Source organism: Peromyscus eremicus, chromosome 1 (genome assembly GCF_949786415.1).
Source record: "Peromyscus eremicus chromosome 1, PerEre_H2_v1, whole genome shotgun sequence".
NCBI classification, from domain to species: Eukaryota; Metazoa; Chordata; class Mammalia; order Rodentia; family Cricetidae; genus Peromyscus; species Peromyscus eremicus.
In genome coordinates, this window is record NC_081416.1 from 142,999,648 (window position 1) to 143,027,206 (window position 27,559).

The 27,559-nt window shown below is 43.1% G+C and overlaps 1 protein-coding gene across 1 annotated transcript in view; it reads right to left on the bottom strand.

The window, feature by feature from the left end:
* The window catches only part of Cyfip1 (cytoplasmic FMR1 interacting protein 1), a 93,557-nt gene that overhangs the window by 17,544 nt on the left and 48,454 nt on the right, over window positions 1-27,559 (bottom strand). The window contains 14 exon segments of the mRNA XM_059273718.1: window positions 1,574-1,661; window positions 7,608-7,807; window positions 8,729-8,848; window positions 9,847-9,955; window positions 10,054-10,130; window positions 12,249-12,345; window positions 12,747-12,903; window positions 14,439-14,669; window positions 14,672-14,810; window positions 14,812-14,994; window positions 15,995-16,142; window positions 18,320-18,486; window positions 24,742-24,867; window positions 25,770-25,892. Of these exon segments, the coding sequence (XP_059129701.1) occupies window positions 1,574-1,661; window positions 7,608-7,807; window positions 8,729-8,848; window positions 9,847-9,955; window positions 10,054-10,130; window positions 12,249-12,345; window positions 12,747-12,903; window positions 14,439-14,669; window positions 14,672-14,810; window positions 14,812-14,994; window positions 15,995-16,142; window positions 18,320-18,486; window positions 24,742-24,867; window positions 25,770-25,892 (1,965 nt within the window).

Consider the following 27,559-nt stretch of genomic DNA (forward strand, 5'->3'; position numbering starts at 1 on the left):
AATTCAAAACATAAAATTTACATGGAAGAAAACAAACAACAAAACAAAACTCAATTAGCCAAAGCAATTCTTAATAGAAAAAGCAATGCTGGAGCTATCACAATCCCTGATTTCAAACTACATTATGGAGTCATATTAACAAAGACAGCATGGTATTGGCACTAATAGAATAGAACAGGACAGAAAAAAGAACAGGACAGAGGGGAAGGGAAGAGAAGAGAGGAGGGGAGGAGAGGGGAAGGGAGGGGAGGAGAGGAGAGGACAGAACAGAACAGTGGACCCAGAAAAAAAACCCACATAGCTCCAGCCATCTAATTTTTGAGAAAGCTATCAAAAACATACATGTAAAACTGTATATCCACATGTAGAAGAATGAAACGATCCATATGTCTCTCTATACAAACTCAATTGGAACTGGATCTGAAATCTCGATGTAAGATCGGAAGTTCTGAAAGTCCTTGAGGGAAACAAGTAAAACACTCTGAAATACAGACATAGGCAATCACTTTTGAAAAGGACTTCACAGACACAGGAAATAGCAAATAGGATTACATAAGAAGTATCTGCACAGCAAAGGAAATAATCAGCCTGAAGATGCAGGCTCTAGTACTTTTGCCAAGTATACCTCATACACAAAGAACTGAAGAAATTTAAATTTTAAGTCTAGTTAATAAAGAGGGTAATAAAATGAATGGACAATTGTCAAAAATGACAACAAATGCTGGCGAATAGTAAGTAAGCTCTCGCTATAAACTGGTGCCAACTACTGTGAAAATTTGAGAACACTAAACACAACACAACCATATGATCCACCTATAGTGCTCCTAACTAACGACCCAAAGGACTCTAAGTCTACAGATCACAGAGACATTTGCGCATTCATGTTTATCTCTGCATTATTCATGAGTCAAGATATGGAGCTATTCCTGTAGTCAGTCAGTAGATGAATGGATAGAGAATGTGGTAGACGCACACAAAAAGAATTTAAAGGAAAATGGATAGAATTGGAAACCATTATATTAAGCAAAGTAAAACTAATTCAGAATCAAAATTACCATACTTTTCCTGTACATGGATCCCACAGTTAAGATTTTATCTCCCCTTCTCTCCCTCTCTCTCTCTGTGTCTATGTCATGATGTGGGAATAAGAGACTTTTGAAGCTAAAGAATTGCTATTAAATTTGGTTTTCTTTCTTTTCCCTTGTAATCTTCTTGTTTAATCAAGAGTAAAGTAAAATACCTTTCCGTCTTGGTTAATTTCTTGTCAACTTGACACAAGCTAGAGTTAACTGGGAAGAGGAAGCTCAACTAAGCAGCGACTTTATGGGGCCTGACTGATGATTGATGTAGGATAGTACCACTCCTGGGGGATGGTCCTGGTGCTTAAGAAAGCAGCTGAGCAGTGTTTCTGCAGGGCCTCTCCATCAGTCTCTGCCTCTCCAGGTTCCTATTCTGCCTTCTCTTCATGATGGACTACAACCATAAGCGGAATAAATGCCTTCCTTTATAATTTTAGTCAGGTGCTTACCAAAGCAACAGAAACCTATCAGAACACAAAGAGAAAATAACCTACCTTGGATCCATGCAAATACTGGGGTTGTGCATTAGGCTGTTTGTCTCTTTGAAATTCCTGAGAAAATGGTAATACTGTCCGAACAAACCTAAGCAAGAAGATTACAAGGGAAAATAAAGAAAACCAAATTTAATTTAGCTTCAAAAGTCTCTTACTCTATATCTTAAATCTTTTTCCCAGTTAAATGATAATATCAAATAGGAAAATTCCAGTAAATTAAACCCACAGAATAAAATTACACACACACACACACACACACACACACACACACACACACACACACACTCTAAAATACCATAGATAAATAATAGTAAATCCAAGCTCATGAGCCAGAACAGGAGCATCCTCCTACCTATAAACACAGTCTCCTGGTTCAAAAAGATTCTGGCCTACTAGCATCTTGAGTCTAATGCAATCCTTGATAACTGGTAATGAGCACATCCTTGGCTTTGCTGCATCCCAGAAATGGGATGAAGACAGTAGTCTCAACATGAGCTGCGACATCCCAGGTACTTAGAGCACTAGTACTAGTTCTGGGCTAAGAAGCCAACTAAAACATTTTTACACAACTCAGTCAAGAGTCTGCGTCTTGATGATGCATCTAATCTATTTAAAACTAGATTAAATTTCAAGCAGAAACTTTCAAATTAAAGTTGAAACGTGGAGCTGGAGAGATAGCTTAGCAGTTAAGAGCACTGGCTTCTCTTACAGAAAGTTGGGCTCAGTTCCCAGACCCATATGGTGGCTTACAATTGTCTGTAATTTCGGTTCCAAGGGGCCCAATGCCTGCTTCTGATCTTACATGAATGAACTAGGCACACATGTGGCAACAACACATACATACATACATACATACAGGCAAATACTCAAACACATAAAAAAAAATATACACATAGGTTTGCTAATTAAGTCTATGAACTTGGTGAACTCACATTATACCACAGTAAATTAAAAAGGAAGTACTGTTCCATAGTTAGCACATAAAGCATGTGCACCTGAGAGGCCAGGAACCTGCAAGGCCAAGTGTCTCACAGGCAGAATGCAGTTGGGTGCCAGATTCTCACCTACTGCTGTCAGAACTTAGTAAACTGTGGGCTGCAAAATCTTCTCAACTAGTATTCGGGAGAAAAATACTTATTAATTTATTTATTTTTATTTTTTGATTTTTCAGAGCAGGGTTACTCTGTATAGCCCTGGCTGTCCTCAAACTCACAGAGATCCACCTGCCTCTGCCTCCTGAGTGCTGGGATTAAAGGTGTGTACCACCATAGCCCGGCAGAAAAACACTTTTTGTGTGAATCTTTCAAAAGGATGGTGTATAACTGTGCTGATGCATGTTGGTATCAGAAAACTTCCACATACTCTCAGGCATTTGAACACTTGGTCCCCAGTCAATGGCACTTTTAGGATAGGTTTAAGGGAGTGGCCAGGCTTGAGGAAGTATGTTACTGGGGGTGGGGCTTTGATGTTTCAAAGTCTTCTCACAATCGCCAGTGTGCTGTAGTTCACTTTTCAAGATGTGAGTCCTGAGCTTGCTGTTCCAGCTGCCATGTCTGCCTGCTGCATGCTTTCCCACTATGAAGGTGATGGGCTCTTAACCCTCTGCAACTCCAAGCCCAGAGAAAACCTTTTTTCTAAGCTGCCTTGGTCATGGTGCTCTATCACAGCAAGAGAAGAGTAACTGATGCAGCGGCGTACACAATACTCAACTTGCCGGGATCTCTGGATGTTCACATGCCTTCAGCTGCCTCTGTATTTGTGTCTATGGACACCTGTGTAAATACACGGAGCACAGGCATGCACCAGAGGCCATACATTTGTTCTAGGAAGAACATTCTATCAGGATGCTGCTCAGAAGAGTGCAGGGTTGCTCACACTGTAGGGACAGATCCCACCTGTAGAAGTGTCCCATACTCATCAACCTCCACTTATCTGTAATGAAGCCCAGGCAGGAGAGGGCAAAAGACAGACAAATCTAAGCCCCAGTCACTGAAGGAGGACAAGCCATCAACATGAGATGCACATCGTTCGTTACAAAAGGTTTTTCTCCTGTGTCTACTTACATTCTGGCGTGCTTTCCCAAAGAATAAGAGGCTGGTCAGATTTCAAGAGCAGGACCTAACCAACCTTGTCTAGTGTGAAGATCAGTCATAAACATGGGATGGACCAAAGGGTAGAAATGCTTACTGCCATGCCTGATCCACAGGACCAACATGGTGGGGAGAGAACACATTCCGGGAAATTGTTCTCTGACCTCCTGAGGCATATCAGGGCACACATGTACTTAAACATACACCACTAAAATGTTTAAAACAATGTCATTAATATATGTAATTAGTAAAATATTAAATATGACACATAACACATATATTTTTCTTTTTTTCTTCTTCCTTTTATTTATTGATTTAATTATTTAAATCTTCAAGACAGGGTTTCTCTGTGTAACAGTCCTGGCTTATTTGGAACTTGGTTTGTAGACCAGGCTGGCTTTGAACTCACAGAGGCCTGCCTCTGCCTCTTGAGTGCTGGGATTAAAGGTGTGTGCCACCACTGCCCAGCTTATTCTATAATTCTAATATATAGTATGCATTTGGGGCTATTAACTCAAATATTCTTTCCATTCCAACCATAACCTCTTATGTATTACAACTATAAGAACATGTGACATCATGCCACAGTTTACTGAGTCTATTCTCACTTCAATCATCAATTTTTTTCCTCTCCTAGCTTTGGTTCAGATATTTCCCACTGTAATGATTTTAAATTCACTGGCTTTCTGCAAAACAGAATATAACATTCAGCTAAGCAAATGGAGTTTTCACTTCCGATATCATATTTACAGGTTTGTTTTTTTTTAAAGATTTATTTATTGTGTATACAGTGTTCTGTCTGCATGTATGTCTTCAAACCAGTAGAGGGCACCAGATCTCATTAGAGATGGTTGTGAGCCACCATGTGGTTGCTGGGATTGAACTCAGGACCTCTGGAAGAATACCCAGTGCTCTTAACCTCTGAGCCATCTCTCCAGCCCTATTTACAGTTTTAATACATTTCATTCTCTTATATAAAACCATCACCTCTGTCATGTTTGACTTTCTTTAAATCTTTGCGTATACTTACAATGATTAACACTCTTGTCTTCTGACCACTTGTGTTTTATGAACTGACTTTTCTGATACTGGACATACCTAATTCCAGAATGGATGCTGGACACCGTGATATCTTCTTAATGGGTTTTGTTATCTTTTAGAGTGTTGATTTTTGAGGGGGACAGCAAGCTGCTATGCTATCTGCATGTCAGGCAGACTTATAACGATTTGTTTATGGTGTTTCTATGGGAAAGCAAAGCAGGCAGTAGTTCCTAAGACCTCCACTGATTGTATGTAGTGTCTGGTGCTCAGTAAGTGTCCACATTCTTGCTGACAAGGACAGCAGATGATCCGTAATCCTGCAAGCTCCGTGAATTGCTCAGACGATAGCTCCCAACACCATGCAGCCATGTTGGCTCTACAAATTTCAGCTGTCTGCTCTGCCTCAAGATCTACTCTGTTTCCTCCTGCAAGCAGGATTCCCAAGCTCTACTCTGACTGACCCTCTCTATACTTGGTTCAGAATGTGCTTCCAGACAGAAAGCTAGGACAACCAGGAGACACATCTCATGTTTCCTTTACAAAGAGGAAATGATTAGTAGTAGAAAATAGGTGACCTATGTGGTTTGTCCAGTTTCCTCTTATTAAAGGAAAGGAATGAATAAAGACCCTGTCACTCCATCATGCAAAATAACTTTAACACAGTATTGCCTTTCATCTAAAAACATTGAAAACAAATGCTCAACTGTAGTGGGAAGGTTTGTGTTTCATAGCAGTCAGAACCAGCAATCCTTAAAGTACTCTGTGTTTTGTGTACTAGACAAGCAGACATAATGAAAGAAGGGGTTTTCTCCGTGTTTAAGGAAGTTCAAACAATACAGAATGAAGATTCAAATGAACATTGTGGAACTGAATTGGAAATAGGGATGTCAGAATGTACTCAGTTTTAATATACAGATAACTGTATAGAAACAAAATACAAGCATACATGAATACTATGAGTTAAAATGTGGCCATCTAAAAGATATTTTCAAATTCCTTCTCCATAGCAAGGAAGGCAGAAATCTGGTCATTACAGACGGACTTGGTGATAAGATCAGAGTGAGGCCCCTGACCCATCTAGCTATTGTCCTTACAAGAAGAAAATTAGGGTCAAGTGCTGTGGGATGTTCTGTATGTTAAATATGTTGCTCTGATTGGTTAATAAATAAAACACTGATTGGCCAGTAGCCAGACAGAAAGTATAGGCGGGACAAACAGGGAGGAGAATTCTGGGAAGTGGAAGGCTGAGGCGGAGAGACACTGCCAGCCGCTGCTAGCCGCCACAATGAAAAGTGAGATGTAAGGTACCGGTAAGCCATGAGCCACGTGGCAACTTTCAGACTAATAGATATGGGTTAATTTAAGATATAAAAACTAGATAACAAAAAGCCCGCTGCAGCCATACAGTTTGTAAACAATGTAAGTCTCTGTGTGTTTACTCGGTTGGGGACTGGAGGGTGAGAGAGATTTGTCCTGACTGTGGGCCTGGCAGGAGCTGGAGAGAAAAATTCTAGCTACAGTCAAAGAAAGAGATTCAGAAGAACAACATTAAGTCATTACACATGCAAAGCCTGGAATGATACAAGCCATGGAGGACCAGCAACTGACAGCCGCTACGACAAGCTAGCAAGAAGCAAGCAGGGATTCCACCCAGAGTCTAAAGGGAAGTGTGGCTTGTTGACACATTGATTTGGACTATAAGAGAACACCTTTCTACTTAGCAGCAGCCACAGAAACCTAAAACATGGAGCATACAAGTACTCCCTACTGTGATCACTCAAAGGGTCTAGAAAACAGTGACATCCTAGTGTCAGTGAGCACCCCTAATACACAGACACACCATCCTGTGGTACAGAAGATAAAGTGGTACTTATGAAACAGTAGAAACAAAAAAGCACACAGACACCATTGTAAAGAGTGCTCACTGCCTAAAGCTGATTATAAAACTCAACTGAAGACAGTAACTCTAAGATGGAATCCCTGATTGTACTTACAATCATCAACCAAGAAAAGAATGTTAACACACAGAATGCCAATGAATATTTGCAAAGGGATTAGAAACTTACTGGCCTCCAACCACCCAGGAACAACTGAGATTAAGTTAGGCACTTTTCACAGACACTGAAACTAGTGAGTCAGATCCCAACAAGGTCTGACTTATTGATGTCCAAGTTACTTACAAAATTAAAACAGAAAAGTGGTAACTAGGCAGTGGAGAAACTTAGGAGCAACTACCTTAATCAGTCACAGAAGTCAACTGGACCAACGGTGGGACTTACCATTTCAGGGCATACCCTGCTGCTGGGAGTCTTCTGGCAAGGAGACCACACTGGTCCTAAGGAAATTCCATTCTGCTGTCCAGTGTGGACCTTATGGTACTGCTGCTATCAACTACTCTACCGCCAAACTGGCTCCTTCCTTCTCATTGACACAACAAAATGAAGTGGGAAGGAAGGCATCTAACTGACCCACACTCTCACGGCCCACCACATTCAGATGCAAACACAAGAAGCACAATCACCGGCCACATTCTGACATCAGGGAGACTTAGAAGTAGGTGGTACAGTTCCAGCAGCCATTTCTAATGGATAACGTGAGATTGTGTCTACAGTCCCAACTAACTGTGCTGGTAGAACCCTGGCTCTCCTGCCTCAGGCTCCAGCCTTTGACCAGTCATTCTATTTCCATATGCAAAGCCATGACTATCTGCCCAAGTGCTGGTTTAAGGCTGTAAATAGAAGAAACAGACAGGGTCTGAGAGTCCAGAACATGAGAAATCACAGGGGAAAGAGGAGGCAGAGTGAAAGGGGAAGTCTATGGAAGTCAGTGCCTGTGATCAGCCATTGTAGAGGCATCTGGACAGGGCTAGGCACACATGTCTGTGAGGCTAATGACTTACTTACCGGTTGGTGGAGCCATTATAGCAGTAGTTGGGCAAGAAGTCATAGTTCAGCTCCCAGAAAACATGGAGGGTAATTCTTCCATAAGGTGCAGACACATTGTGGTTGGCTTCCCGGAACATGGCATCAAAGCTGTCTAGTGTAAGGTACTTGCTCATCAGCTTGTGTGTCATACGATTGATTTCTAAGAGGCCATCTAGCTCCTAGGGGAGCACAGAAACAGGGGTGTGAGAAGAGAGATGGGCCACACAGGAAGGAGACATTTCCCTGCAGTCTGCAATCCCCACCTGGGAGGTCTAACATATGGGGAGATACAGACAGGGAAAGACTGCGCTGAGGTGGCAACCAAGATGTGAGCCAAAACCACATGAAATAGGGCTTTGGTTAGGTTACCAGAATCTGTTCTCAACTTGAGCTCTGCCCCTTCTCCGGTTATACCCATGTGCCCTGGTCTTTCCTTTTCTATGGTCACTTCAACATATTCACTACAACCCTCAAGCCACCACCTCCCTTGGGCAAAAGGCAATTTGGACAAATCACTACCTAACACTACTGTCAATGTACCATCTAAACCCGAAGCCCTGTCTCTAACACCTGCACACAGTCTAGCTGTAATTGGCCACTTTGGGTCAGTTTTCCCAAGTAATATACTCATATTATATAGATACTCCTTGACTTACAATGGAGATGCATCCTGATAAAGCAACTGCAAGCAGAAATACCAGGAGGTGGTGAGTGAATTTACAATACCTAACCTTTTGAACATTATCATTGCTTAGGCCAATGTACCTTCCATATGCCAAAACACTTACATTAGCCTACAGTTGGACAAAATCATCTAATAAAACGTTTTATAATAAAATATATACAAACACTTCCTTTTAATCTATTCAGGAGTTTATAGATTTCTATCCTGGTCCTCAGTAGGTATGATTTATTCAAGACCAGGATTATTTTCTCTTTGACATTAATGTGAAATAAAAATACTAAGAGTAGGCAATAAAATGATACTTGACATAGTCAAAGATCAATTAGTTCCCATCTTTTGTCGTCTACACAAGAACTGACCTACTATTAGTTCAGCTCATCAACAGAGAGGAAAACAAATTAGTTCTAGTACTTACCACTACTGATGTCAAATCTTCACTTTCAAATCGTCCAATTGCCAGTTCTAGAGATTTGTACATGGCTGCTGAAACACGCTGCGTAATCAGACGATTGAGATCGATGGATCTCCCGAGCAGCTAGAGGAAGAGAGAGGGTGAGAGATATCAAGGTAAAGAATAAACTCAGCCTGGCGGGATGGGTCAGTGGTAAAGGCACCTATGGCCGCTCCTGACACCTTGTTCAACCCCTGGGACCCAAGCAACAGAAAGAAGTAAGAGACTCATGCAAATTGTCCTCTGACCTCCACACACACACCACGATGCCCTCTCCAAATGCAAAGAAAGAAATATAAAAAAAGAACAAAAACACAAAGATCTTAAAAACAACAAAAAACAAACAAGCAGCAACATAAAACACCCAAGACAAGATATAAAAAAAAAATTGTGTGTGTGTGTGTGTGTGTGTGTGTGTGAAAAACAACAAGAAAAAGAGGAAACGAATTTGAAAGAGAGCAAGGGGAGGGGGATTTCAGAGAGGCTTTGGAAAGAGGAAAGGGAAGGGGGGAATTAATGCAATTATATTATAATCTGTGGTACTCTGACTGATAATGGTCCCCATGGGTTCATGTGCTTGAATACTTAAGTCCCTGGAGGAACTGTTTGGAAAGGATTGGGTGTGGCTGTATTAGAAGAAGTGTGTTACTGGGGGAGGGCTCTGAGGTTTCAAAAGACTTGTGCCATTCTCTCTCTGCCTTGTGGTTGTGTCTCCAGATGTGGGCTCTCAGCTCTTATCATGCCCGCCACTGTGTCCCCCACCCTGATGGTCATAAACTCTAACCCTCTGATACCATAAGCCCTGAATAAATGCTGTCTTCTCTAGGTTGCCTTGGTGTCTTCTTATAGCAACAGGAAAGCAATTAAGACATAATCTCAACAACAACAAAAAGACTAGAAAGACCAGCCTGGGTAACACAGTGAGACCCTGGGGGGGGGAGGGGGGCAGGGTAGAGAAGGAGAAACAGAACACCTTAACACTTCACTGGGGCATTCGTATGCCATGTCACCTATAGAAGTCTAGTGAGCTCTGAAAGAAGCCCGTCGTTTCCAAGCACACTTGAGGAGAGGCAGCAGCTCACCTGCACGTGCCTCTGCTTCAGCAGCGTCTCGTAGCGGTTCGACGGGGGCAGGTGGATCGTGGCTCCCTGATTTTTGCATTCTGATCGTAACCGTTTGTCAAGAAGCAAACTGGTGCAGGAGACAGGGTATTTGTCACATACTGAATTTTAACAGAACTATTCCATCAAATCAAGATTCTGCGTGAGAACTGCAAATCACACACTTACCTTCCTGCCATAACCTTGTAATATGCAAATATCTGGTCTGCCAGTTTGTAAACAAATTGGTCAAAACATAGATTCACCTGGCAAAAAGCAAAACATGTTAGACCTCCACTCCTGAAATCAAGATCAATTAATAACTCAAAAACAAATGTTTCTGGTTTTTTCTTTGCTTATTTTGTTGTTTTAAGCAAGGGTCGACTCTTTATGTAGCTTAAACTAACTCAGAACTCAAGATCCTCAAGGCTCAGTTTCCTGGATCCTGGGATTATAAGCAACACGTGCCACTATATCTAGCTCCAAACCCTTGCTTCAGCACAAGTTGAGGCTCTTATTAGAAAAGAAAAAGTAGCAATGACCTTGTTCTCCAACATGGCAAATAAAGTGTGCCAGGCATGACCACCATGCCAGGCACATAAAGTGTACCAGGCATGACCACCATGCCAGTATAAAAAGTTGGATTAGAACACTATTGAGAAAAATCAGGCATGGTTAGCACATTTCTGTCATAGCACCTACAAAGCTGAAGGAAGAGGATCAGAAGTTCAAGGTGAAGGTGAGCATGTTCAAAGTACAAGACATACTTGAGAAAACTACCCTTGTGAAACCCAGCAGAACATGCAGTGGATATGTCAATAAAACTGATTATAAAAGAAGAAGGAGAGGAGGAGGAGGAGGAGGAGGAGGAGGAGGAGGAGGAGGAGGAGGAGGAGGAGGAGGAGGAGGAAGAAGAGAAACAACCAGGCAGGTGGTAGCAAACATTTTTAATCCCAGCACTCAGGAAGTAGAGGCAGGCAGATCTCTGAGTTTGAGGCCAGCCTGGTCTACAGAGTTCCAGGAAGAATAAAAATGCTCATTGCTAGCCTAGGCTACATAGGGATCTCGAGCAGTGTAAGTTATGGAAGACCATGTCTCCAAACAACTAACAAAACAAGAAGACTCTTACTGAGGGAGCATAACACTGCGTCCTCTCAAATTCAAAGGAATATGGACCATCTGCCCAAGGGGAGGTAATGTGCACCATGTCTAAGTCACTTGTGCTTTTTAGGAGCTGCTGTCTGGGAGGATGCTCCATGTTCTTTCTGAAGCAAAATAGGTGCACTTGGCATTAGGCTGTCAAAGAAACACCCTGGAACCTATAGTCTTACCTAAAGACAGGGTTAGCATCATTCTTCAGAACCATAAAGAAAATGTGTTTCCAAAAAAAGGACAAATACTATAGAATTGTATTACTATAGAATATACAAATTTATAGAGGCACATTAGACATTATCTCAAGATGGAGAAGAAAGGAATATAGAGCAATGATTTCCTAAGTAAAGAATCTCTGTTTTGTGTGATGGAAAAACCCCACAAATGGACAGTAGTATCAGGACATAATATCATGAATGTTAAATCAATACAATTAATGTAAAAAAAGAAAAGAAAATGTGTGCTCTCAGAGGCAGGGAGGCCCAGAACCTGCAGACTGAACCAAGAGAGCAAGTCTATGTCCACGCATCCTGCATTGTCTGGGTATCATGACATCATCCCTGAAGAAACACTGTGAGATGTGTCTGTGAGGAGGTAGAGCCGCCCTGATACAGGAAATTATGTCTTAAGCTAAAGAATGAGAGACAGTCCCTCAGTTGTATGTGTGTGCTAACCTGACAATTCTACCTATGAGCATGTGTTCTGAAAAAACCCGATAGTCAGGTATGATGAATTACTCATGTAATCCCAGTTCTAGAGGCAGGAAGATTGTCATGGGTCTGTGCTTAGCCTGGGCTACAGAGAGAAGGTGTGTGTGTGTGTGTGTGTGTGTGTATGTGTCAGGGTGGGGGGGAGCACCCAAGAGTGAACTGGCCCAATGTGAACAAAAGTGTGTGTACCAGAAAGTTCAGCAAAGTACTATTTGATTACCTCTAAATTTAAAAAAACCCAATGAAATTTTAAGGGGGGGGGGGGGGGGTTAGTGAATTGAGCACCCCCAAACAGACAGACAGGGATGCAGAAATTGCTTACTGTTTGGTGGAAAAGCACACCATACCATTTTCTGATGTACATACAGAGGAAGGTGATGCCAGAAAGGTTCATAACAGAAAGTGAATTTCACTACTTAAAACATCCTGCATTTAAAGTTTCGTTTTTTGAATACTCAGGGTGAAAAGTAAAACTGAAAAGGTGTCTAAGAAGAGGAGCTACGGCTGCCGGTCCCTTACCTCTGCCTCGATTTCATCATAGAGAAACTGCTTGTTGAACCTGGTGAGTGCATAGTGTGCACTGTCATTGTACAGATCCAGGGAGTAGAGGACATACCTGTAAAGGATGGACACCGGTCACTCCCCAGCCTCCTAAGCCGATGACCTGTGATCCCCATAGCTGCCTACTCTTGGAAATTTAACTGTCACGTGAAGAAACCAATTGCTTACTTTCCATGGTAAACGGTGTTCTTGTAACGAAGCTGAATCCTATGGGATTACTCCATTATCACCAACCAGGTCAGAGAAAGCCAGGCAGGCACCTTTTCCCATAGGAACGATACACCAAGACTACCCAAAGGCCATCCATGACTTTATCTTCTTCATGGTGTGGTTTAAAGTGTTTTATTGATATCAGTATTCAGTATTTTTTTTTCTCAATTTTCATCCTTAACGAATGTTGGAAGTTATATGCAAGTAAGTGCAAAGGCCTCAGGGTTAAACTCAGAGGATACTCACTCCATCATGGATGCCTCCTTGGTCTCTAGGATGTGGTCAGTCAGAATCCAGGGCATGGACATCTCAATGGGGAACTGGATCCTCCTGCCCATGGTCAGCTCCAGGAAGAACTCTCGGAACCACAGCTGTGAGAGGTCACAGCACTGCTGCAGTGTTTCTTGAAGGATTCAAATGACAGCAGGTTATCGCTCAGGAACAGCGAATGACTTCGTCCAGAGGAAACGAGAGGTATTACACACAGGATGTGGCTCCTTGATGCTTAGCTCCCAGCCATGCAGCATGGATGCAAGCAGGAAGGGGTCACCAGACATTTCCCATGAGAGACAAGCCTAACATGGGTGTGGTGTAAGTACAGTGAGGACCCCACACCTTCTGAGTACCCAGTGTCGTCCTGCCATCAGGGACCTCAGGAACCCTTCCTGGCAGATCAGGGGACGGTGTCCTTTTGAAAAGGAGAAGTGAAAACAGGACCACAGGTTTAACATCCCTAATCTGAAAGCCAGAAATCCTGAATGCTCCGAGATCTCAGAATTCTTAGGTACAATGTGATGTTGTGAGTGAAACATTCCACATTCCCATCTCATGCACTGGGATGAAATCCAAATGCAGACACACAAAGAATATGATAATAGAATTGCTGTGTTTAGTGACAGGGTCACACTCTGAGATGGTGTGACAATCAGAGTGTGCTCAGATGCTGACACAGTAAAATGACTGTAACATCAACAGGCAACATCTGCAATTGATTGTGATGTGGTTATGCAACATACGACTGCTTAATCATCAGACTGTGTGCATGATGTATATAAAAATCAGAAACTGTATTTATACTTGGATCCCACTCCCCAGATCTCTCTCTCACTGTGTGTGTGTGTGTGTGTGTGTGTGTGTGTGTGTGTACACATATACCCCTTCCCTCCAAAAAAGACTCATAATAATCTGAAGCATTTCTGGTTCCAACCATCTCAGATGAAGGATACTCAACCTGTATTTCCCTTTATGTAGGACAAACACCAGTGTCTACGATGTCACATTACATGCACATTAGGGAGTGGTTTAAACCAATACAAAACTAGAAACAGATTTAAAACAATGAAGAGTTGTTTTCTGTTCTCAGAGCTAACAGCAACAGTATTACTATTTACTTCCCTGCCTGCAGCCCCCAGGCAGGACACAGAGGCCTCCTGCTCTAAGCGGAACCCATGAATAGCTTGATGAGGCTACGGGCAGACACAGAGGGTAGAAAGCACCCACCGGTGCCAGGTCAAGATGGCAGGGTGTCACCAAAATGGTGACGTGACTGTCTCGGAGCACTTTTGCTACCTGGGCAGTGGGGGCCAGAGGGGCCATTTCTTCTACTTATTAATGTCTGGATCTTGATCCAGGTAAGAGGTTACATTTCCCTGTTTTGTGATCCTGGTTTTGTGTTCACATGGCGGGGCCAACCAAAGCCCTGTAGTCCCTGTCCTGCTAAGGGCCATGTGCTATAGAGGCCATGGCAGAGGCTAGGGATGGCAAGGGACCTGGGGGATCTCCAGGATGTCTGGCCACCACCACAAAGGTTAGGACGTGGCACCATGTGGGTGCATGAAGAGATGAGCGGGAGAATGGTCAGGTAGGCAGAAGCGTCCCAGGTGGTGTTAGCAGGGTTAGAGCATGCCAGGCCGGATTCTGGTCAGCACTGTCTCTTACCACTGAAATTTATCAAGTGGGTGTAGAAGAATGACTCTCGATGAAATTTTTCTATGTCCAATATGGTGGGCCCCTCAAGGCTACTTCTCAAGGTTTTCTTGGAACCACTTTTGTCTGCAATGAGGGACTCTAGCATAGTTCTCACCATGTAAAGCTGTATTATCCAAGGAGATATTTGTAGGGAAAAAAATATAAACGGTACATTAGTTACATCAAATGGGAAAATCTGCAGAAGAAGAACTGCTCCACTACACCTTGACTAAGTCCCATGCCCGCAATCAGCCTGCCATAGACAGGCTGTCCAGAGGGCCCGGGGTATCCATATAGCCAAGATGCTGCTTCTTGTGTAGAGGAGCAGCTCACCTCCGTGCCAATAAGCATCAACAAGAAAAACAAACGATGTCTTACCACCAAAGGTTAAAAGAGGTGGATAGGTGTACGACTGCCTCAGAAACGCGTTTACCACATGCAAGAGCCTTTCCATGCCCAGAGACTTGAGCTGCCTCAGCAGCTCGGCAGAGCTCAAGGACTCAGCCATAGTGCGCACCAGGTAGAGCTAGACACGGACAGACAGGGAAGGAGAAGCGGGAGAGAGCCGTTAGTCACATGATGCACAGGTCTGGGTGAGGGGGACACAGGGACAGGCGAATGGAATGGAAGAGCGGAGGGCAGTGCTACGCCTCACACAGACCCCAAGAACGGCCAAGAGCCTTCCTCCTGATCTTCAAGAGGTTACACACAGACCCAGCCATGTGCTTTGCTGGTACCTTTCTAGAGGAGTGACAGAGATTATGAAGCCTCTAAGAGAGACGTGTAAGAAGGACAGGTTCCAAAGCAGAGGAGCGAATAAAACGGAGTGTGAGCCAGTGACAAGCACCTCAAGGAAGGCCTACATACATCGGAAGAGAAAGCACCAACAGCAGCTTTAGACCACGACACAGGAGAGCAACATTTCATTTTTAGGAACACTAGATATATAGATTTAACATGGAAATTACAATCATACATTTAAACATGGATAGAGAAACATAGACGTGCTGCTGGCAGGTGCCTGTAATTCTCCAAGGCCGAAACAGGAAGACTGCCTATGCGTCTGAGGCTAACCCTGAGATACGCAGCGAGCACCAGGCCAGCCATGGCTGTTAAGACCCTCTTCTTTAAAAATATAAAAGCGGTGCTGGGTGTGGAGGAGCATCGCGTAATCTCAGCACTCAGGAGGTGGAGGGCGGTATGCTCAGAAGTTTGAGGCCAGGCTAGGTTACATGAGACTCTGTCTCCAAAAAGCAAAAAGGAAACACAGTATAAATATGCAAATGTAGGCATCTAGAAATGGCATCACATGACTTCTGCGGTTAAATGAACAAACCGGATACTCACGGGAATGTCTCAGTTAAGGTTTCAGATTCACTTGGGCAAGGTATAGAAGAGAAGAAGAGCCCCAGGCAGAACAGGATTTGCCTGAGCAGACAACGGCACCACTATTTCAGTCCTGCTTCATCTGCCTCCCACTTCCCCCACCTCCCTTAGCACAGTTCTAGGACAAAGACAGTGAGAACCTGTGTGCTGGAGGGTCCCACAGCACGGCGTGGCACCTTGATGTCAAAGCCACTCTTAGGGTCCTTCTCGCCCCGCAGAGCCGGGTCGTTGAAGGGTTCGTGCCCAGTCTCCCAGTCACACACAGTCTTCCTGATGGCCTGCAGAACACTAAACAGCCCATCAAGGCATCAGATGGGGATCTCCGCAATCACAGCGCCTCTTCACCTAACAACTCATGCGCAGAGAAACTATTCTGGCTGAAGTAACACGGTAAGAGTCTAGTTCATATGAAACTTACAAAAACTGCATTCTTTAAAGTGCTACTAGTCCCAAAAGACGGGAGTTTGCACCAATACACCAGGAAACAAGGTTTAACGTCATGAACACAAGCCAGGTAGCCAAGTCAGGGAAAGGAGAACAGGACTCTCAAAAGCCCACCCAGACAGCAGAGCTCTACCTGGCTGTGGCCAATCATTCCTGCAGGTCAACAGGACTAGGAAGACTGGACATGCATCTCGACTCACTGGAAATGTAACCCCACTACTAACAGGCTGTACTGTTAGGGTGGGGTAGAAGGACTAGAGACATCTTATGTTGACTCTGGTAACCTCATGTGGAAAGCTCTGGATAAAACTCAATGTATAGCTGAGTGGTGCATGCCTTTAATCCTAGCACTCGGGAGGCAGAGGCAGGCAGACCTCTGAGTTCAAGGCCAGCCTGGTCTACAGAGTGAGTTCCAGGACAGCCAGGGCTACACAGAGAAACCCTGTCTTTAAAAACCAAAAGCCAAAACAAAACAAAACAAAAACCCAAAATACAGTATGCATTCTATAATTCTATAGATTCTCTGGCTGGAGGGACAGGTCTGGTTTTTGTCAAGGGCAAGTGTAAGGATTCTGTCCTTATTATATTATCAGCCTGTGACAGCGTCCCAGCCTAAAAAGCGGATGTGCCCTCCCACATGCTCTCTCTCCGTATTCTCTCTGTATGTCCCCTCTGCACAGTCTCTCTGTCTTTCTCTCTCCTTCCTCCTAATAAAGCTCTAAAAAGGTAACCATGGCTCATGATTCTTCCGCCGCTGCGGCCATATACCCGCGGTATTCAGCGCTGACCAAACCTTGGCCGCTGTGATAGCCACACCACCGCCACACCCCTTCAGCAAGTACTTCTATACCTACTGTGCCTCCAACAAAATTGTTATCAGAAAGGCTGGAACAGTAAGGGTTTCAGGCTTCACATCTGACTGGGGTTGGGAATATTTGAATACACGTAAATTTTCTTGGGGGATAAGATACAAGTCTAAATAGGATACTAATTTTATATACAAATTACACACATAGCCAGATGACAATTTTATATATTATTTAAAATAATTTTGCATATAAAATTATCTAATTCAAGAGGCAATTTTCTACTATGTCATTTTACTGTCATTTTAAAGGTTTTAGACTTTTAGGATTCAGTGGTAGAGTATGTCTAGCATGCTCAAGGACCCATGTTGATACCCTAACACCACATACACATGCCTGTATATACTTGTGTGTATATGCTCACGTGCGCGCGCTCTCTCTCTCTCTCTCTCTCTCTCTCTCTCTCTCTCTCTCTCTCTCAGTTTTTGGGGTATCTTAGATTTTAGACTTTATAATTAGAATGTATACACAGTATAGAATTTTGTTAATGTTAAAAACCATATTATCTTAGGTAACTGTGAAGCAAAATAACACTATACATTCCTGAACTCTGGTAGGTTTCATTTACACATTTCTTTGAAAGTAAACTTATATATAAAACTTACATTAAAAACTCTCTTGACTGGACCTGCATGGACTGAATCTACCAGGTTGAACTCAATCCTCAGGGGAGTCTTTGCCCTGGAGGAGATGGGAATGGGGGGTGGGCTGGGAGGAAGTGGGGGGGGGGGGGCACGGAGAACAAGGGAATCCTTGGCTGATATGTAGAATTAAATTAAATTATATATATAAAAAAAAAACTCTCAAGATCTCTAAGATTTACCATATCTAGGTCACTTTTGCCAGACTTAGAGGATAGTCTAAAAGAAAACTGCTAAAGATGACCTAGACTGTGGGACCTTATAGCCCTGAATACCTGGTGACTAGAATATTCTCTTGACTCTGGGTCTCTAAATTCCTTAATACTCAGTAGGAAACTAATTACTGTTGCTCGGGTTATTAATTGGACCCACCACATTCTACGTAATTCATCAGAAATATGAGCAGGAGTTGAAGATAAATGCACTGAGCCCTCTTATGAACGTAGACACTCTGTCTGAACCTAAGCTCCATCCATTGATTTGGGGCTGTGAAGGATGAGTGTGGGAGGCTGACCTTTGGATAACGTTCTTTTTCTTCTTGATGGCCTGGCGCAGTGGTTCTCGGAGGGTCACCTGGGAGAAGTCTTGCAGTGCAGCATAAACAGTGTGCCTGATGGCATGATTGAACACACTCTCCATCCTGCCCATCAGCACCTGCAGGCCTTTGATCATGGCGATCACCTGTAAGGACACAGCTTTCAGTGGCTGACAGGGGACAGGAGGCAGTTCATCACTGCCTGGGAAGTCTCTCTCACTCATAGATCTTCCCTCGGCTTCCTTCCTTTCCAGTACAAGGCTACCTGTCCAATCACCATCCTCCCCACAGCAGAAGACTGAGTATATTCTGTGCCTACCTGGAACTGACCTCATCTCATCCCACCATGAGTATCCTGAGGACAGCAGTATAGCTGATGGACACCCTGTCCATCATGTCCATCCCTGATGGACTTCAAATGCAGACGTACACATTCAAAAGGCAAATATGAACATAACCAGAAGGAAAAAGAAGTTACAAGCATTTGTATATTAAGTCCCACCTGTTAAACAATGGGACATTGACTTAATATATGTGGAAAGAGCCTAGAAAAAAATGAAGCCAACTGCATGAATTCTGACTCTGAGATAGTTCCATAGGGGCTATACATTTCCCTGAAATCACATGTAGGGTTTCCATGTGTTCATGCCAGAGAACTATTTGAGGACTTTATGTTTTTCTGATTGAAACAGAAAAAAATTTAAAAAAAAGAGAAACTTTTACTTTAAAAAAGTGTATAGGGCAGGGGCTGGAGAGATGGCTCAGCAGTTAAGAGCACTGGCTTCTTTCCCCATAGTGACTCCCAACCATCTGTAACTCCAGTTGCAAGTCCAATGTCCTCTTCTTTCCTCCATGAGCAATAGGCACACAAGTGGTGCACAGACATGCATGCAGGCAAAACACCCATACACGTAAAATAAGCAAAATAAACTAAAAAGCACATGGTAATGACATCAGAATAAAAATGAAAGCACTGAGTAAAGGCTGAAAGTGAGGCTAAGCTTTGAATATGTACATTAGAAATGCAAAGACAGCCAGGCAGTAGTGGCGCACGCCTTTAATCCCAGCACTTGGGAGGCAGAGGCAGGCAGATCTCTGTGAGTTCAAGGACAGCCTGGTCTAGAGAGTGAGTTCCAGGACAGGCTCCAAAACTACACAGAGAAACCCTGTCTCGAAAAAACAAACAAGAAATGCAAAGACTGAAAGTAACAGCTATAGAATGGTTATCACAAATTTAGAAGAAAAGCCAGCAAAGTGTGCCACTAAAAGCATATGGGAAGGAATACACACACACACACACAAAGCCAGCAAAGTGTGCCACTAAAAGCATATGGGAAAGAATACACACACACACACACACACACACACACACACACACACACACACACACCAGAAAGAAAAAAAAAAACAGAAAAGAAATCCAATTAGTGATCAACAAAGACAAAAGTTGCTTAGTAAACGAATAATAAAAACTAACAAATGACCAGCAGGATTGGCCAAGGAAAAAGCAATAAGATATACATGATCAGATCAAGAATAAAAAGGTAGACATTACCATAGGTAGTACCAGGAAACTGGAGCAACCACAGAAACCAAGACAGTGAAAGGGAGCAAGAGGCAGAGGGAGGAGCCGTAGGGAGAGGAAAGCAGGTCCTATGAAGAGGAAATGAGAGAAGAAGGGAGGTGTCGGGAGTGGAAGATGCTGTAACTTGGTCAGGGAAAGGAGAGCACTGCAGAGGGACAGGTGAAAAGCACAGATGAATAACAGTAAGGACGTGTGAAAAATCTTGTCACTTTATGTTTACGTGAAATGTAACAGAACATTGTATGGTGTATATGCATCTAATACACGCATGCACGCACGCACGCACGCAAACACATACTTAAATGAAATGAAGTAATGTAATTTGGGGATAATGCTCCCTGCAAGAGCCATACACAAGAAACCTCTTTTTGAGTTGTTGGTCAGGGGATTCCAAGACCCCCCCTTCCCTAAAAAAAAAAACCAATATAGACTACTGCTATTGCTCTTGGTTGCTTCCCTTATTTGAAGCATTATACTTGTTGAAGCATTATGTACTTGTTGAAGACATTACATACTTGGACACAGGGCTTGGAACAATCAAGTCTGAGCTGAAACCTCCTCCTAAGGACTAGCTCTCCAAGTACCAGAAGGAGAAAATCATAGGCCACAGTTGTCAAAAAACCAAGTAGGCTGCCTGCAGACCTGCTCCTCTCTGTCCCCCCCAGACCCAATCCCCCAGTCTGTCCCTAGAGCTGCCACAGAACCCCAGCTGCAGCCTTCCCTCCCTTCCTAACCTCCCTCACCTGACCTGCTGCTTTGTCCTAGACCCCAACTCCAGCAGACACCCCTTGCTAACCCTGAGGGTAGCTCCTCCCAGGGCAGCAAGCAGGCTGAAGACAGACCCACACCTCTCCTACTGCTCCTGAGACCCAATCCCCCCTAGTCTCATCCCTAGCTCTGTAGCTGGAAACCTGATGTGGTCTCCCTTTACTCTCTGACCCCATGCCCAACTTGCCCAGTTTCCCCAACTTATCCCAGTTACCCAGCTTTCAACCCCAGCAGGCGTTCCCTGTGAGCACATCAGCTGAACAGGCCAGAAAAACAGGCAATACACAACCACCACACGTTCCAAAACGCCAGAGAGGAAACAGAAACCAAGGAACAAAACACTCACCAAACAAAGACAAATCCAGAAATCAGCACCTAGACCTTTAATCATTCCCAAGCCCAGATACAGAGACACCAGAGTAAAAACACAATCATCAACAGCCAAGGTAATATGTCTCCAACAGAGCCCAGCTATCCTACCACAGCAGGCATGAATATCCCAACATAGCTGTTGCATAAGAAAAAGACCTTAAAACCAACTATATGAAGATGATAGAGGTCCTTAAAGAGGAAATGAATAAATCCCTTAAAGAAATCCAGGCAAAAAAAACAAACAATTGGAGGAAATAAATAAATCCCTTAAAGAAAGCCAAGAAAACACAAACAGTTGAAGGAAACAAAACTGTTCAAGACCTGAAAATGGAAATAGAAGCAATAAAGAAAACACAAACTAAGAGAATTCTGAAAATGAAAAATTCAGGAATGCAAACAGGACCTACAGAGGCCAGTATCACTATCAAAATACAAGAGACAGAAGAGAGAATAGAATCTTAGGCATTGAAGATACGATAGTGGAAATAGATGTAATGGTCAATGAAAATGTTAAATCTAAAAAACTCCTGGCACAAAACATCCAGGAAATCTGGAACACTAAGACCAAACCCAAGAATAATAGGAATAGAAGAAGGAGACAAATATCAGCTCAAAGGCCCAAAAATGTTTTCAACAAAATCATAGAAGAAAATTTTCTTAACCTAAAGAAGGAGGCACCTATAAAGGTACAAGAAGCTTACAGAACACCAAATAGATTAGACCAGAAAAGAAAGTGCCCCCCCCATAATAATCAAAACACTAAACATATGGAACAAAGAAAGAATATTAAAAGCTGCAAGGGAAAAAGACCAAGTAACATATGAAGGCGGACCTATTAGAATAACATCCAACTTCTCAATGGAGACTCTAAAAGCGAAACGGTCCTGGACAGACATTTCGCAGACACTAAGAGACCACAGATGTCAGCCCAGACTACTATACCCAGCAAAACTTTCAATCATCATAGATAGAGAAAACAAGATATTCCATGACAAAGTCAAATTTAAACAATATACAAATTTAAACAATCTACAGATCCAGCCCTACAGAAGGTGCTAGAAGGAAAACTCCAACCTAAGGAAGGAAGTTAACTACACACATGAAAACACAGGAAATAATCTCACACCAGCAAAATCAAAAGAAGAGAAGCACACACATGCACCCCTGTGCACACACACCACCACACCACCATCACCAACAACAAAACGACAAGAAATAACTATCATTGGTCATTGATAACGCTTGATATCGGTGTACTCAATTCCATAATGAGACACAAACTAACAGAATAGATGGGAAAACAGAATCCATCCTTCTGCTGCATATGAGAAACACACCTCAATATCAAAGACAGACATTACCTCAGAGAGAAAGGTTGGAAAAAGATATTCCAAGCAAATGGACTACTTAAGAAGCAAGCTGATGTAGTTATTTTAATATCTAACAAAATGGACTTCAAATAAAAACTGATCAAAAGAGATAGGGAAGGACACTATATAATCAGACAAAAGATCCACCAAGATGACATTTCAATGCCTCAAACACAAGAGCACCCAAGTTTGTAAAAGAAACACTACTACGGCTTAAATCACACATTGATTCTCACACACTGATAGTGGGAGACTTCAATACCCCACGCTCACCTAGGGACAGGTCATCCAGACAAAAACTAAACAGAGAAATGCTGAGGTAACAGACATTTTAAACCAAATGAACTTCACAGATATCTACAGAACATTTCACTCAAACACAAAAGACTATGCCCTCTACTCTGCAGCTCTATTAATGGAACGTAATAACTGAAATCCTGACAAGCAATTGATCTTCAGCAATCAACAAGGTGCCAAAACTGTCCAATGGGGAAAGATTACCCTTTCATTAAACACTGGGACAGCTGGATATTCTCATGCAAAAGAAACAAGTTGAGGTCCTTTACAGTAAGAGCTAGATCAACAATTTTGTTATGATCACACCCTCGTATATTAAGACCTGTGGCTGGAGAGACGGTTCAGTAGGTAAGAGCACATGCAGGTCCTTGCAGCGTCCTCTGCATTTCCGGTGCCCATGTTGAGTGGCTCACAACCACCTGTAACTGCAGCTTCAAGGGATCCAAAGACTTCTTCAGGATACACAGACAACCCCCTACAAACACTTGGCATTCACTCACACAAACATATACGCAAAAATAAAAATGTAATAATAATAATAAAATCTTCAAAAAAGGAAGGTCTACTATCGGTCACTAAGCTGATGAGGTATTTCATTAACTTCTAAGTAAATCATTAGATAATTTAATCCAGGAATAAATATAAAAAGCAAAAAGCATAGTGTAATCAAGATGAGTTGGTGAAAAAACGTAAGGGTAGTTTTAACAATCATACCTAAAAAGGGAACCAGTCTCTAGTATACATATATATAAAGAACTCTTGCAACTCAATAAATCAATTTTAAAAATAGGTAAAGGATCTGAATAAAGATATTTCTCTAAAGAATGTGTACAAATAGCCAGTAAGTACAAAAACAAAGAGAAGGCTAGAAATTAAGCTGACACACCATTTGTAGATTTTGTGGTTGGTATAAGTAGAAAACTCCCCCTTGCAAAAAAAAAAAAAAAAAATCTATGAATACTTAGATTCAATAAAGATTGTAATTAATGAGCTTAGACATGTCAGTAGACAGAAAAATACTTAAAATTTACATTTTAAATAGTTATTTGGAAACATTAAAACTGTACCAGCTAAAAGAGCCAACACCTAGAAATAAAAAGTTATCTAGAATTTCCAGAGATAAATGATAGACATTAAAAAAAAATCCAAACAAATGAAGAGATATATACATGACATACTAAAGAGAGGGGAGGGGTACATTAGAATTTTATCAACTCTCTCTAAAATAACCTTGAGATTTACATATATCCTGACAGGAAATTGCAATGCCTTTTACTGTGAGATATAAAAGGCTTATTCTAAATGTGTATGATGGGCTGGTAAGCTGTCTCAGTGGGTAAAAGTGCTTGCTGTGTGGGCCTGATGACCTGAGCTTGACCCCAGAATGCGGCAAACACAAAAGAACCTGCACACATGTTGTGGGGTGCACATATGCACACACGTGCACACAAATACCCACACATACACACATGCACACACACCAATCATAAAACTAGAACTAAGAAATTTTGTCCATTTAGAAGGCCCAGGAGAAAAAAAGAACTTTAAAAAAGAAGCAAGGAAGGAAGGAGGGAGGGAGGGAGGGAGGGAGGGAGGGAGGGAAGGAGGGAAGGAAGGAAGGAAGGAAGGAGGGAAGCTCAAGATTGTTGAGTAACAGACAAGTGAGGGTCAAGAATTAGTAGCCATTATGACAAGGAAACTCCCAGAACCTGCCATATGGCTCTCCTCTCAGGGGGCAGAAACCAAATCACAATTTATCACCTGTCTTTCCACTTCCAAGAAACTGTTCTCTACTCACAAGCACAGAGGGGCTGGCAACACATACCTAAGCAACTACCAGTGTGTCTCTGTCTCCTCTCCCTCTCTCTCCCTCTCCCCGTCTCTCTCTCAGAGGCACAGGGCTGCCTACCATACGAGCAGAAGCCAAATGACGGTTTCTTCATGTTTTCCCGTTGTCTTTGAAAGGCAGCGATACAGCTGCACAGGGAAGAGGGAGCAGGTATTCTCACCTCCACCAGGGCAAACTTCTCCTCCGTGGTGTAGTTGTAGCGCGTGGCACGTTCGTACTCCTCAGCATTGTCGGGGCAGTCCTTATTGGAGTACTTGTCAGTCGGATGGACAAGTTTCCAGGAATACTGATGCAGTCAAAAAGAGGAAAGACATTCCACGCTGAAAGCAAAATACTTGATTTTGGACTCACAAGACCATGGCTAAGGCTACCGAGAGGTGACCTTAAACATATACTGCCTTCTGAAAGTCTCTCTCTCTTTCTCTCTGTCTCTCTGTCTCTCTGTCTCTGTCTCTGTCTCTGTCTCTCTCTCTCACACACACACACACACACACACACACACACACTGCTTTCTCAAAGTGTCTCTTAGACACACACAAAATAATCTCCCAAAAACAGCACTCAGTCATACAAGCCAGGCTTAAGAACGAACCCAAGCAAAATATACAAATTGTTGTATGCTGAGTAAGTAAAACTTTAGGCAACTTATTTGTATTTAAAATGAAAACTTGCCTTTCAAATGACCATGTAGGCTTCCAAATAGATAGTTTTTACCTGACTAAAATAAACTTTTAACAGGGAAAAACGTATGCAATTTACAGTTATTTAAATCTGTATATGCTACCAGAAACTTTTTACTAAACCTTAAAGATACTAATGGGTACAACTCCGAAGAGTCAAATGGTGGTCAAAACGGAAGAATGAGGGCTGGTGAGAAAGTAAAGACACTTGCCGTCCAGCCTGATGACCCGAATCTGACCACTGGTCAATAGTCTTGCCATTGCAAGTTGTCCTCTAACCCCCACCGTGTGCCCTGGCACGCTCTCCTCCCTGCCTCAAATAAAGAAACAGGTGTAGAAACATAAACCTGATGACGATCGTGACGCCACACTTCAGATTTATATCTGAAAAGATGAGGCCCTTTATGTGACATGGGTGAGTTCTGGAGGAACAGCACTTCTAAACAATCAGCTGCATATTTAGTGACTCGAATTCCCAAATCCACGGGCGAGCGAACGCTGTGCCTACCACTTCCATCACGTGTGCGCTCCACTGGGACAGAAGCTGGAGGCCCTGCAGGGCCAAGTCGAAGAGCTTCCGGTACTCAGCGTCCGTCTTCTGGGCCTCCTGCCGGCCAGACCCGGTGACCACCTGGGCACACAGGCAAAGGCATGAACAGAAAACCCTCCTTCCTCACTGCTGTGGAACGCAGCTCCCTGGGTATGACGTCACCCTCGCCCTCCTGAACTCAAGAGCTCTCGCAGGGGACCTATTATTAACACTCAAGAGGGCTGTGTGAAGAGGTCGCTAGAGGCCCTGCTTCTCCCCTCAGGTGTGTAAGCAGCTAATGGTTGCTGGTTCGGTGGTATGTAACTATCGGTAAACCATCCACGTTCCTGCAAGTAACCCCAGTTAAACTCATTAGTTCACGAACTGGACTTGGATATAGAATGGTTTCTTTGGTCTGCCATTAGTACACTAACTGGGGTGAATAGACATTTGTTCCTCTCCCCTGGAAAAGCTCACGTAGCATCCAGAAATAGATGCTACTTGAGGGATCGATTTCTAAGTCATATATGCAAAAAAAAACACACACACAAAAAAAAAAAAAAAAACCCGCAAAACGAGCAGGGTCTGCTCCACAGCTCAGCCTGACTTGAAGTCACCGCCAGTCTTGGTCTACTTCCTCGGCACCGGGGTTACAAGTCTGCACCACTTTCAATTCTTGCTCTTGTTTGGGTTTTTTTGGTTGTTATTTGTCTTTTTTTGATTGCACACTGCTGGGGATGGGCCTCACACATGCTGACCAACACTCCAGTGCTGAGCTATAAGCTGAGCCCCCTGAATGTGCCAAAGACATGCCCAACTGCCAATCAACCCACGAAAAGATGCTCAACAGCATTCGTCAGAGGACAGCTTAAATGCAAACCCGCTGAGATGAGGCTGTGCTCTGGTCTAAGTTACTTCACAGTGTTAGAACTGGTTTTTCAGGCTGGGCCTTACCCTCATAAACTTCATTTTACAAGCAGCATTTGACACTACTCAGAAGACAAACTCAGTAACAGGTTGACTCAGGCTCTTGGAAGACAGAGAAGTCTGTACAGCCCTGCCTACAAGGAACACACAGATAAATAACTGATTCCTAAGAGTAAAAAGGATGCCATCCCATACATTTACCAAAGTCAATAAAAATCACTTTAATACGTGGGTAGATCAAAATCATACAGGAAAAGCAGGTCTGAGAACTTATCTGACCACACCAGACCAAGGAAAGAGTTTAATTCCTTCACTTAGATCCCATAAGGAGATGAACATGGATACAAAACAACACCATAGGAACAGCCCACCTAGACCGTCACCTGACCACCCAGTCTGTGTGTGTCAAGAAAGCCCAAATTTCACGGGGCTTCAGCTCAGCGTGGTCCCCATGGTTGACACAGCCTATTTGTCCACCCATCCATTTATCTGGCCATCTGGAACTGCAACCTCTTCATCAATCTGGACCTTCCTGCCCTCTGCTGCTACATCCTCCTTGGTCCTGAACCTTGCTTTTACAGCTTGACTCAACCCTGAGGCTCAGCTCAAACCTGTGACCCAGCAGAATAAGTGCCTGCAGCAGACCTCACACAGGGTTCAGCCTCTGACCCCAAAAGAGAGCCCTTTGCATTTCTATCAGCCTTAGGCTTGCCTCCAACTAGGCTTCCTTTCTTAAAATTACTTGAACTCCCTGGTGGTGGTGGTGCATGCCTTTAATCCCAGCACTGGGGAAGCAGAGCCAGGCGGATCTCTGTGAGTTCGAGGCCAGCCTGGTCTACAGA